The 11,934-nt window shown below is 39.6% G+C and overlaps 1 protein-coding gene across 3 annotated transcripts in view; it reads left to right on the top strand.

The window, feature by feature from the left end:
* ZFAND6 (zinc finger AN1-type containing 6) overlaps window positions 1-9,398 on the top strand; it is a 36,298-nt gene extending 26,900 nt beyond the window's left edge. For all 3 annotated transcript variants that reach the window (XM_056499814.1, XM_056499813.1, XM_056499812.1), the window contains exons 4-6: window positions 1,409-1,509; window positions 7,703-7,816; window positions 8,408-9,398. In XM_056499814.1, the coding sequence (XP_056355789.1) occupies window positions 1,409-1,509; window positions 7,703-7,816; window positions 8,408-8,556 (364 nt within the window). In that variant the 3' untranslated portion in view covers window positions 8,557-9,398. The remainder of the gene's footprint in view (window positions 1-1,408; window positions 1,510-7,702; window positions 7,817-8,407) is intronic.
* The last annotated feature ends 2,536 nt before the right edge of the window (window positions 9,399-11,934 follow it).

The following is an 11,934-nucleotide window of genomic DNA, read 5'->3' as shown; positions in this document are numbered from 1 at the left end:
TAATACTCATTTCAACTTTTCTTTTAAAAAATGAATGTAGTGGAACACAGAGTGAGGGTGATTTCATCAGTTGCTGTTGACTGATTCTGCTCAGATTGTTTCTGCTCCCTGGCTTTTTATAGGAGGTGTTATCTCATGCTTGGATCCTGCATATGAACTGAGAGCTAGGTGCCATGCTTGATGCTATATTTAGTCTTTCCATTCTGAGATTTCTAGTTGGGGTAGCAAATACATATCTTACCCTGAAACAACTCTTCTCGTGTGTGTAAAAAGAAAAAAAGTTCATCCAGGTCAATGCACAGATGTGAACCAATTACAGTGCCTTGCCCTTGTTCTCTCAACTTCAGTAAAACCGTGAAAGAGTAGAAGTACCTCACTGATCACTGGCTTGATTACTGGCTGCAGGAGAAATGAGTGGATGGTTGCTCTTGAACTTGCACTTCAAAAAAATCAGTGTCATTTTCCTGGTTTTTTTTTTTTTTTTTTTTTTTTTCAAAATAAAGAAGCAGGATTTCAACTTCAGTCTCTGGAAATAGCTCAAACTTACGATACTCTTGAGGACAGATAAAATGAATTGACAATGCCCTTTTGTAGGTGGCCAGATGGGCTGTTCAAGACCTGAATGCAGTTCTTGACAACTAAAATTGCAACTCCAGTGCTCTGGTTGTGCCATGGAGTGCTGGTTCATGGACGGCTGGATAATCTGGATTTTGCCTTCAGAGTGAATCCCTCACTGGAAAGGAAGAAAAAAAAGTGCAGCTGAGATAGTGCTACCTCTTGCTTGGGTCTTGAATTCTGTCTTATGCCACAGGAGAGCTGCTGGATGAGCAGCTTGGCTGGGAGAGATGGTTAGTGTTGAATTACTCTCTCTCAACTGCTCAGGGTGTTCATTGGTGAGTGTTCAGCCATGCTGTGATTTAGCAGTATGCCTAAAGGGTTGGGAAGTTTGGCCTGCACCACCTTACATTGTGAAAATCCAAGGGGTTCTGTGTGCAGCTGCTGCAGCTTTATTATTACTGGAAACATTGACATGCTGCAATTTTCTTGTTTGTATCACCAGAACACTGAAACTATCTCCTCTACAATTATCTTGCTGACTTATAAAGATCCTTGCATATTGAATGTTGCGTTGTTGTTTCTGAGTGGAATGATGGTATGCCAAACTACCCAAAATATTTTTCCTTTTTTACAGTGGAACTGTTCTGTTGCATTCAGTATGAACTAAAAAAAAAAAGTTTACCTTTAGTGTCAGTTCAGATTGTGGCAGTTTTAAGTGGTTACAGAAACAACTTCAGAGTGAAAAGTTCTGGGATACCTTTTCATCAAGAGATGCCCAAATGTATCTCTTACAGAAAAAGGATGTGGAAATGCATCATAAAAAACATAACTTTCTTCTTTTGCCCCACAGCCCTGTGTCAAGTCAGTCACTTTTAACAGAATCTGTAGCATCATCCCAACCGGATAGTACGGCTGTGGACAAAACAGTACCTGAGACAGAAGAGTTGCAAGGTTGGTGCCTAGTTTTCAGGGACAGAATTTATGAATAGTGCTTTTTAAACTTTGACTGTTCTTTATACACTACTGTTCAAGACATGGCTGATTCTCAAACCCTGATATTCTGTGAAATCAGAAGGCAAAATAAGGATAAAGTTTCTTTTCTCGAAGGGCAAGTGAAACTGAAACTCTAACTGGTGATGTCAGTGTCTGCCATAAACAAGTTAATTGGTGTTGGAAATGCACATCGTAGAGCAACATCCTGTTCTGTCTCTATGCCATAGCTATTGCATCTAAGTGGAGTTTTGAGTATCTGTTTACTTCTCAGAGTAACCATTTACAGCACATATCAGAAGTTTATGAGCATATTTGTGATTTAGGGTGTTTGACATAGCCATTGCAAGAACAGGGTCAGTATCTTTCATAAACAGTAAACACTTATAAAAGAACCTTTCACCTTTGAACTACATGGTGTAAGATTTTGAACTACTGAAATTTACTTTATCAAGTATAAAATTACCAAACCACAGGCTATGTGTGCTTGAAGGGCAGTGGCTGAGTAAGTTTACATACTGGCCTAAAATCCTACCTTCTAGTACAATGTAAACTTTCTTTTCCCTTTTTTCTTGTTTTCTATGTGCAGACTTTCAGAGATTAAGACTAAAAAATTTAATAGTATTTTTTAGGAGATGCAAAAATGCCAGATAATATAAAAAGGGTGTTCAGACTGGTTACCTATAGGCATTATAAAAGATATTTAAAGGTAAGTCAATAAGTATTCTGCCTTTTGCTGAGACAATTTAGGTTTTAGTGGGGAGAATTATTTTTCTGTGGACTAGTCTAAACATAGAAGTGTGTATTTTTTTACAGATACAGTCAAAGAACTAATATTTAGAATGTCTAAATGGAATTACAAGTTGTATCTCTGGTATCAAAGTTTTGCTTCTCAGATACTTTTCTAAACCTGACCTGTCCCTTTATGTAAAATGGAATATAAGAGTCATTAGTCAGTTACTGTGCTGAGTAAGGCCATTTCCTTGGTTACATAAATTTGGGAAAAAAGCTTTTAATTCAATTTTTTACCACTTTTACTAACCTTTTGATGTGTCAATTATTAGTAATGTGTTTACTCTTGAAAAGATACACTCTAATACCTGTTAGAAAATTTATGTTCTGGATCTGAAAGCTCTTGTCTCAGTTTTGACTTTTCACTGGGAGGCAGAGGGAATACTTTACTGACCCTGGCACTGAGGTGACTTGGGCCTGTGAAAATACTTCTCCCAGCAAGTTTTCAGAGGCATGTCTCTCTTCTTACCCACTTGGATAAATTTGTGCTGCTTCTAATTCTCCACCTCTCAAGCTCATTCTCCTTATGAGGTTTCTCAACCAGAAGCTTTGAATTTAGGGATGGATCTGCATTTTACAGTATGTTTTTCAAGGGTCAAAGTGTATCAGGTGTTTAGATTACTCAGCTGTGTCCTCTGTCCTTTTCTTTGTACCCTCTTTTTCTAAACTAAGAACATCACCAGCATGTAGTTGCAGTTCTAAATTACCATCCCTATTTATAACTCTCTGGCAGGGCCAGCCTTACTTCCTTAAGAGTTCCTTCTGTGTTGTCCCTTAACTGAAAATCATAGGAAATGTAGTGTTTCCAGTTTTAAAGCATTTTGATTTGAAAATGTAAGTTTGGAAGGAAAGCTGCTTACAATGGATGCTGAGAGGGATTTCATTGAATTGGTGTCACAGCTGTGCATCCTGAAGTTTCTTTTTCTTTGGAATTTGAATTTTAGGTTGCAGACAAGCATGTAATACAAACATGTGAATCCAAGTGGTTTTTTTAGCATTGCCTAAGTTTCTGACATTTAGAGAGAGATAAGGTCACAGCCATGTGCTGGTTGGTCCTAGAGTGAAGTGTGTCTAATAGTACTTCTGTTGATGTAGGGGAACAGGAGAAATAATGTCAGTTTTTATTTTGATAAAATCTTGCCTTGTGGGAATGTCTATTCTGGGGCAAATTGTTCTATGCTGCTGCTGTAAGTTAATGTATTGTGTTCAGCTGAGGTCCCCTTAACTTGCCATTTAACAAAAATTACCAGGCTACAACAGCATTGAATGAAAGACTGGGTGAATAATTAAGCTTTCTTAGATTACTATTATTACTTTTCTAAAGCAGACAGATAAATTAGACTTGAGCTGCGTGGAACACAGTCCTTGCTGTTTGCAGTCAAGCTAAAGCTACCAAGGGATAAAATTCCCAAAGAGCAGTTCAGATTTGTCTTTGTTGGATTTATGCATTGCAGAAGAAATAGAGGAAAACTCCAGAATATGTTAATAAGTTTAGGCTTTAGAGCTAGTGTTTGTATGATGATACTCTAAGATAGGGAGTAATAGAATTTTTTTTAACTTTAATGTTATTAAATACCATGAACATACCTTTAAAGATTACCTAAAATGAAATTCGTTAAGTACAGTCCAGCTTTTCTAGCACCTTTCTTCTATTCTGAGCATTTCTCCAAGTCATTTTAGTTACCTCCTGGGCTATTGTGCCCAGCACAATTGCTCAACATGATGGCCCTGTTAGGATTAGCCTGTCAGGATTCCTGATTTGTTAGCCAGAGGAATTAACAAGGCTGCCTCCAGGCAAGCCTGCAAGCAGGTAAAGAGGTGCTTCACTTCCCTGGGGTAAGTGAGTTAAAACCATCCAGGTTAGGATTCACACTTCTAGTTTAAGGAGGATTTTAAAGGTAAACGAAGCTTGTCATGGAAGGCAGGAGGAGACTCCACCATAAATATTATGGAGCTCCAACAATTGAAGAACAAGGGGCTAAAAGTATAAATCCAGCTTACAGATGGACTCTCAGCCCCTCTGAGACTGAAAACTTCTGAGAATGAGAACAGCCTCTGTAATTTTTCAAGCTTTTTGTGGATTGGAGAAGAGCATGTACTATTAGCATTGCAGAATGCCATCACTCATGTCATGTGGTGTTATTATTTGAAAAACCAAAGTACGAAGTTCGATTGGATTAACTAAGAGATATATATGGCTGTTCTAAATGGAGCCACTTGATTTTGTACATATCTGGATTTTATTGAGGTAAAACAGTTAAGTTCAAGCTAAGTTTAAAAAAATTGATATTAAAATAATTAGGTTGCTACAGAATTTTATGTGGAGGTAACTTGAACTGAAGATGAATGCAATTGAACTAATGGCTTCAACTTCAGTGGGCCTTATCAGGGTTGCCTCAGGATACAGTACTGGAAAGGAATTGATGGATGCTTTTGTGATAGTACCAGGGACTCAGAGGTAGACTATGATTGTGATACAAGTGTATAAAATAATACCAGATACCCTGATATACTGGGTGAATGCTCCAGGGAGAGAGGAAACATACAACACAAAGATTAAACTCAATTCTGTGGGTGAATGTGCTCTTACTTATTTTGCCACTGCCTAACATTGAAACAGTGTATTTTAGGCTGATTATGTCAGTTTAAAATGTTCACAAGTAGTGATATTTTCCTTTGGATTAACTTCACATTTCACTCCTCTGGAGGTGCGGGGGTTCTTCTTCCTAGGCCTAGTGAAATGCCCTTAAGAAGTAAATGTAGCTGTTTGTGCTCTTCTGTAGGAATAAGAAAGCTTTTTCTTTTAAAATCTCTGCCCAGTAATGCAGGGGTGTCTTGCTGCACACAGAGAGCTGCTGTTGTGCCTGCAGGGGTGCAGAGGCTGGAGTGCATTTTATCATGGGGGTGCTGTTTTTGTGGTCAGTCAGAGCACACTGAAGCTCAGGCAGGGATTGGCACAAGCAAAGCAAGAGGAAAAGCTTGTGCCTTTAGGAGGGAGGAAATGCAGGCTCTGCTTGTTTTGGTCAGCTAGGAACACTTTCTGTCAATCAGGGAACTTCTAGTGGCCAGCCCAACTTGCCAACTCCAGAAATACTTGACTGTGTTCATACCTTACTCCTTTTTGGTTAGTTGGCAGCTTGTACTGGTGCTGCCAGGGCTTCTCTTCTTTAGCTGCAGGTAGAGCTGGAGCTGGAGGAAGGGGGGGCTTGGTTCAAGGAAAGCAGGCAGCAGAATCCTGAAATCCAGATGAAGTCCAAACATATTTCCTACAAGCTCCAAGCGGGGCAGTACTGCATCTTACCTGGCTTTGTTCTACTGTGGTCATCACAGGCAGCTGATAGACTGAACACTGGCACATGGTCATCTAAAGTGGTTGGGATGTTTGTGATTGTCATAGAGGATTTTGGTTCAAACCTCTGGCAAATTGAGACTTAAAATTTATGGTTATTATAGTAGGTACAAGTAGAAGAACCTTCCCACTCGGTTCTACACTGAGCAGCAGCTCTTAAATATTTTTAAACCTTTTTAATGTGAGAACCATACGCACAAAGAAAATGTAAGTAAGGGTGTGTGAGAGCCTTGTTATGCTGGGAGGAGTGACAGGTTTTCCTAAATTTAGCTAATAGTTACAGAGGCTCTTAGTGAAACTTACCTTGAGGTAACTGGATTTTGCTACAACAGGAAAGGCAAGCTGGAGGATGTTAGTTCATGGCATGAATTTGTCTTAATGAATTAATAAACACTGCAATGTCTGTTTTGTGTAAAACTACGAAAGTTCATTTAAGTAAGTCTTACCCCTTCTGGTACTTATCTTACCTCTTTTAGTCCTCGCTGACTTTGGTTCTTACCTTGGAATCCTTTTGGTATTATGCCCACTCAGAAATGTGCCCTTTAACAGCCATTTAAAGCCACTGAACTTTTTTCCAAACGATGAATTGCAATAAATTTCACGACAAAGAGAAGCTCTGCTTGTAACATAGGTGGTGAGTTAGAAGGATTTAATAGACTGTGTATAATAGTATCTTTGCTAGATTAACCTGTGGACTATATTGTCCCCTCAGGCAAAGTCTTTGCTGGTGATCAGGTATCTTGCTATCCATTGATGTTGCTTAGTACAGTGTTTTGATACATAGCAAAAGTGATGAGTGCCCTTTCCTTTTTAAAAAAAAAAAGAACAGAATAGCAGCACATGAAAAACCCCACTGGATTTGTCATGCAGAGGAGCTGTCAGCTGGTGAAGAGCTAGCACAGAACTGCATCTGACAGTCTCTGACAAACAAAAGTCCAGCTGCACAGAAATGCCTGCAGCTTTTTCCTTGACAAATGTCTGAGCTTGCTGTTGTATTCCCTTCCTCACTGCACTGGTTCTAGCTCTGCTTCCATCCACACTCCTCCCAGCTGGAGCTTGCTTTTGTTCATTGCTGCAAATACTCCCAACTTCTGTGTATCTTAGTCATTGGAGGCTTGTCCTGCTGTGGTCTAGCTATGTCTGGTAGGCAGAGGTTGGCTCTTTGCCCTTCTTGAAATAAAGTTGGGGTTTTTCTGTTTCTATTTCTGTTTGTAATGTAAGGAATGTGCAAATACTTGAGGAAAACCAGCCAACTTCTATTTTTACCTGACTCAGGCAACTACTACTAGTTCCTACTCTCCCACACAACCTATAACCTGTTTCTTTTAGATGTAAGAGAGCACTAAAGTAGGCTGAAAGATGCCTTAGGAGAAATGTATTTAAAATTAGGTTTTTACCTGTTTCCTTCTGGACTCCAGGGCAGTGTAGTTCTACCCTGTCAGTCTGGGTTTCTTGAGCTGATGTTTCTTGCCCCAGGTAGTGACTGTGTCCTGTGTAGGCTTTTTACAGGTGTGCAAGAGCAGCAGCATCACAGTGGTAGAGATTGTTCTGAAACACTATGTTTTGTGTGGCCTCCATGTTGCAGTCTTCACCAAAAATAATGTTGATTCAGGATTTAAAAGAGGGTGTTTGGCTCAACTGATCCAGTTACATAGAGTGCTTCTTACAAGCAGATTTTGGGATCTTGGCGAGTAGCACTGTGGGGAAAACACTTGGCTGTTGGATTTTCTTCACAAATCTGACAGTGCTGAATCTTGCTGTTAAACCTAATATTTATTGTTTTGGTTGTTTTTGTGGTATTTTTAAGCATTTTGTGATTTCTTTTCTTAAATTATATCAAAGGTCTAGAAGGAGGGAGTTTCAGTCGCTGCAGAGGGACCAGTGCACTTGAGACATGGAAGCTGCAGCAAAATGGCCAAATGTACAACATGAGCTTTAGACTATTGTAGGACTTAAAAGGGGAGAGACAGACTTTTTTTTCTCCACTGTTCTTATTAACATTTTTAATGTCAGCTTCAGTGTCAGAGAATGCAGAGCCTACACCTGAAGAACAGGACAAGTCGCTTGACAAACCAAAACAGAAAAAGAATCGTTGTTTCATGTGCAGGAAGAAGGTTGGACTGACTGGTAAGAAATACTGATTTCAGTTTCCTTAGGCTTGTTTAGGCTTTGGGCCTTTGAAATGTTATCTTAAAGGGAAAGTGGGGCATGGTCATTTGATATGATTTGAATTAACAGTCAAAGGTACTTTCAGCTGACTCTTGCTAGATTAGTCATTCATGTATCATTTTGTTTTTCAGCCTCCTTTCTTAATTGAAGTTCATAATTCCAAATACTTCCTTTTGGAAGTCTGCTGAGCTAAGGAATTGGATGATAGTTTGCTGCCTTTCACTAGCCAGCTTTGCAATGATCCAGTGAAAGGGCTGAGTTCTGGACGGTGAAGATTCATAAACATAGCAAAAGAGCAGTTCTCTAGAAATGTTCTGTGCTAGAGTGTCATGCAATAAGAAGGAATGGTCAAGTCAAATCTTGCTTGCTTTAATCACTTAAAAATGTATTACTTGTGATTCTTATGCTTTCTGCAGCAGAGGCTCTTTCGCTGATTGATTGACACTGGTGACTGAGATTTATTGCTAGTGAGTGAACACATTCAGGATTTAAAGCAAACCAGTGTAATTAAGAATGTTGAAATGTCTAAGCTGCTGTTTCTGTCCACAGGGTTTGAATGTCGGTGTGGGAACGTTTACTGTGGAATGCACCGTTACTCAGATGTACACAGTTGCTCTTATAATTACAAAGCTGATGCTGCTGAGAAAATCAGAAAAGAGAATCCTGTAGTTGTTGGGGAAAAGATCCAGAAGATCTGAACTGCTGCTTCTGCTGGAATACAAAAATCTTCTGACCATCTGCAGATTAAATTGACTTGAGCTTTTTTCCTTAGTCATCAGGAACGTAGAGCAGTGTATCTTGCCTAGACCTTTTAATCATGCATGTCATCAGATGAATAGATTTTTTTGTTTTCGTTTTTTTTGTTTTGAAAATGACTCTGAACATTATTTTCATTGCAGTTTTCTGTGGCTGAAGACTTAAGTAAACTTTACAAGTATTATCCTTTAAGATCATTTTAATTTTAGTTGAGTGCAGAGGGCTTTTATAACAAACATGGAGAAAATATTGGAGGGCTGTGCTTTTCCAGGATAAAACATGCATGCGTTAACTTTGCAGTTTATTTTCTTGTTGTATATAGCTTTTCTCTGCAGCACAATTTCCTTTTTTTTTTTTTTATTGATAATGCCTTGTATGGCACAACTAGTTATCAGTAACTGAATGTATTTTAATCATTATGGCTGCTTCTGGTTTTTTTTCCCATTAACGAGAGGTTATACATGTTCGCATATTAGCTTGTTTGCACCCTCTACCTATTTATGTATGAATCATTTGTAATGAGAGTGTGTGCTGAGATTGTGTGGGGTTTTTTGTTGTTTTCTTTTTTTTTTTTTAATTGGGGTTTGTTTTGTGTGTGTGGGGGGAAGGCTGTATGCACTTCATTGACTGCAGTTTTCATTGGGATTACATCCATCAGTTTGTCTGTACACAAATATGAAGAATGATCTGAAGTACCTGTGCTGTATTTATGTTTATCCACGTCTTAACTTTGATTAAATAAAATTTTAAAAAAATCTGAGCCCCTGTGGCTATCACTGGCATATGTAAGTTGGATTTTTCTTGCTTTGTTTTAATGGGGATCTTCCATTGGTGGTTCCTTAAAGTGTATTTATTCACAGCTACCACATGTATCCAAATGCCAGCTAAATTCTGATGAGTTTTTTTTATTTTTTTCACCAGAGACTCTGCAGTTTCCAGACCTTTTTTTATTCTGCCCAGGGAGTTCTCCATGTTTCCTGTGCAGCACATATCTCATGTGCATGAGTTTGGGGCATTTGTGACACTGTGACAATGTACTTCAGTTGGGCCAGACCTAAAAGTGAAACTGATTTGGCTGTGAGTAGGCTGTGGAGTCGTGATTCTAGGAGATTGTGCTGTGGGGTTTGGGATCCACTTCCTGACAGATGGCACTGTTGAAGGAATTGTTCTTTTCTTGTCTTGTGAGGGTGCTCAGTTAGTTTCTTTCTTCAAGGCTGCCTGTCCTGAGATTGAAGTCTGTGCCTTTTCCCAGGTCACCTCCAAAATTTAAAGATGGTTTATGTAGTGCCATGGAAACTTCAGCCAGTGCTGCTTGTCACCAAACCTAACAGTACACTAATAAAGTAACACCAGCTCTTTTCCAGATGGTCCTGATCTGCAGTTGAAATCTCACTGGGTGACTTGCTGCTGCTTTGGAGTATTTGTGAAACAAATGTGATTGCGCAGCTTTATTTAAAACATTAAATTTTTAATCAAAGCCAGCTCCATCCGTTAAAATTCTGAATGCTCTTTAAAAGCTATGGCTGGCAATTAGTAGATAAAGCACTACATTTAGGATATAAACTGTGCAGCAGAAGGAGCTTTCTCTGGTCGTTACAGAAAGTAATCTGCAAGACAGAATAATAAATGAAGTAGCTTGTGCTTGCAGAAATGGCCTAACCACAATCTATGAAGCACATGGAGTTTATAGCAAAGGAAGGAAGGAATAAATAACATACTGGCAAGTTTCAGTAATGGTCTGCCTTATCATGGGTCAGAGATCCTGTATTTCCTCAAAGCATTTGCTAAACTTCCTCTTACACAGCACAGAGCATGGAAGAACAGCAGTGTCACCTTTGGTGGGTGTTTCTGTTTGCTTTCCTCTTTGCTGCTCCTTCCCTGTTGTGTAATCCTTCTCAATTTGATTCCTCCCTCTTCCCTATTTCTGGTGTCTCTCTTTTCCTAAGCATGTCCTTTTCTCTCCTATGTGCCCTCCTGACCAATCTGCCTTTCACCTGGCAGTGATGCTTCCGGGCCAGCCAGAGAGAAAAGACACCATTGATTTTACAGAGTGTGGGAAAACCTGTTATGTTTGTATTTTCTGTTGCCTGAAAGAAGAAAAGGTACAAGAAAAGTATTCACATCCTTCCTTTTCTTCCACCAGTTACAAAGCAGCTGCTCCTCTGGCTCTTTATTCCACAGTAGGATCCTCTCCTGGCAGTGCCCACAGTGGGGCAGAACCACAGTGGGAGTTCTTCCACACCTGTCCTTCTCCAAGCCATCTAATAAACCTCCTTCAGCCTGGCTTGTACAGGGGACTGAGTTAATACTGAAGGAGTTTATGGTCCTGTTGTATAACTTACATTTAGACTGGATGTACACCTTCCTGTGACACCTGAGAACTGTGTGTCATGTTTGTTTGCTTTGGCAGTGGCCCTTCGTTATCCTGGTGGTTGATCTGCACTTCAATCTGTATTTTGTGTCATCAGTTTGAGGTTAGCAGATTAACATTTTAATTAACACCAGCATTCACAGCACTACTAAATGCTTGAGTAAATCTGTCTCCTCACATTGAACACTATTGGAACATGTTTTCAATGTGGTTTTGTTCCAGTTTTGGAGTAAGTAGGTTCTATAGCCCAGATCCTATAATCTGTCCATGAAACATCTTCACTGTTTTTAAAATCTTTCCAACAGTTGTTGGAAATTGTACAGGAAATCTTCCACAAGCTAGGCCTTGTGGTGTTTTAAGTAAGATCCCTTTTCAAACAGCACTTTGTGAGCTTGTGTCTCAACAAGTGAGCAGCTGTCACAGATGATGCTGTTATACCATCTTGCACTGAATCTCTGGCTGTACCATTTGCTGCATTTCTTCTAATGACTCTGCCAAAAAAAAAAAGAAAAAGGTTGAGCAGCAAACCAATTCTTCGGCTTGGCAGTCACAAGCCTCTTCCTGTTTTTATTGGAAAGGTGTGGCCTTTGCTATTTAGTTCTAATTTCAAGGATTTTCCCTCATTGGTTTCTGCTTCTGATGATGAGTGAATTTTCTCCTGCAGGTGGGAGAAGGCTAGGACTGGGAGCAGAAGCACCAGCTTCCCTGTTCTTTATGGTGGGCTGCACATACATCTCTGGTTTTAAGATGATGGAACTATCTGGAGAAATGGAAGAACTCAATGAGGTGCAGCAGCATTGCAAAACTAAAAACCACAAAAGGTGCAGTTTCAGGTGTGAATTGTGCAACTTCCCAAGGGCTGCTGAGCTTGTGGTGGGAGAATCAGTGTGGACACAATCGTTTCACTGGGGCCCTGGCACATGAATGACCCCTCCAAAGTTTAACCAGG

This window comes from Oenanthe melanoleuca, chromosome 10, assembly GCF_029582105.1.
Source record: "Oenanthe melanoleuca isolate GR-GAL-2019-014 chromosome 10, OMel1.0, whole genome shotgun sequence".
NCBI lineage: Eukaryota > Metazoa > Chordata > Aves > Passeriformes > Muscicapidae > Oenanthe > Oenanthe melanoleuca.
Note: the sequence above shows the minus strand (reverse complement) of the source record. Positions and strands in the feature narration are given on the sequence as shown.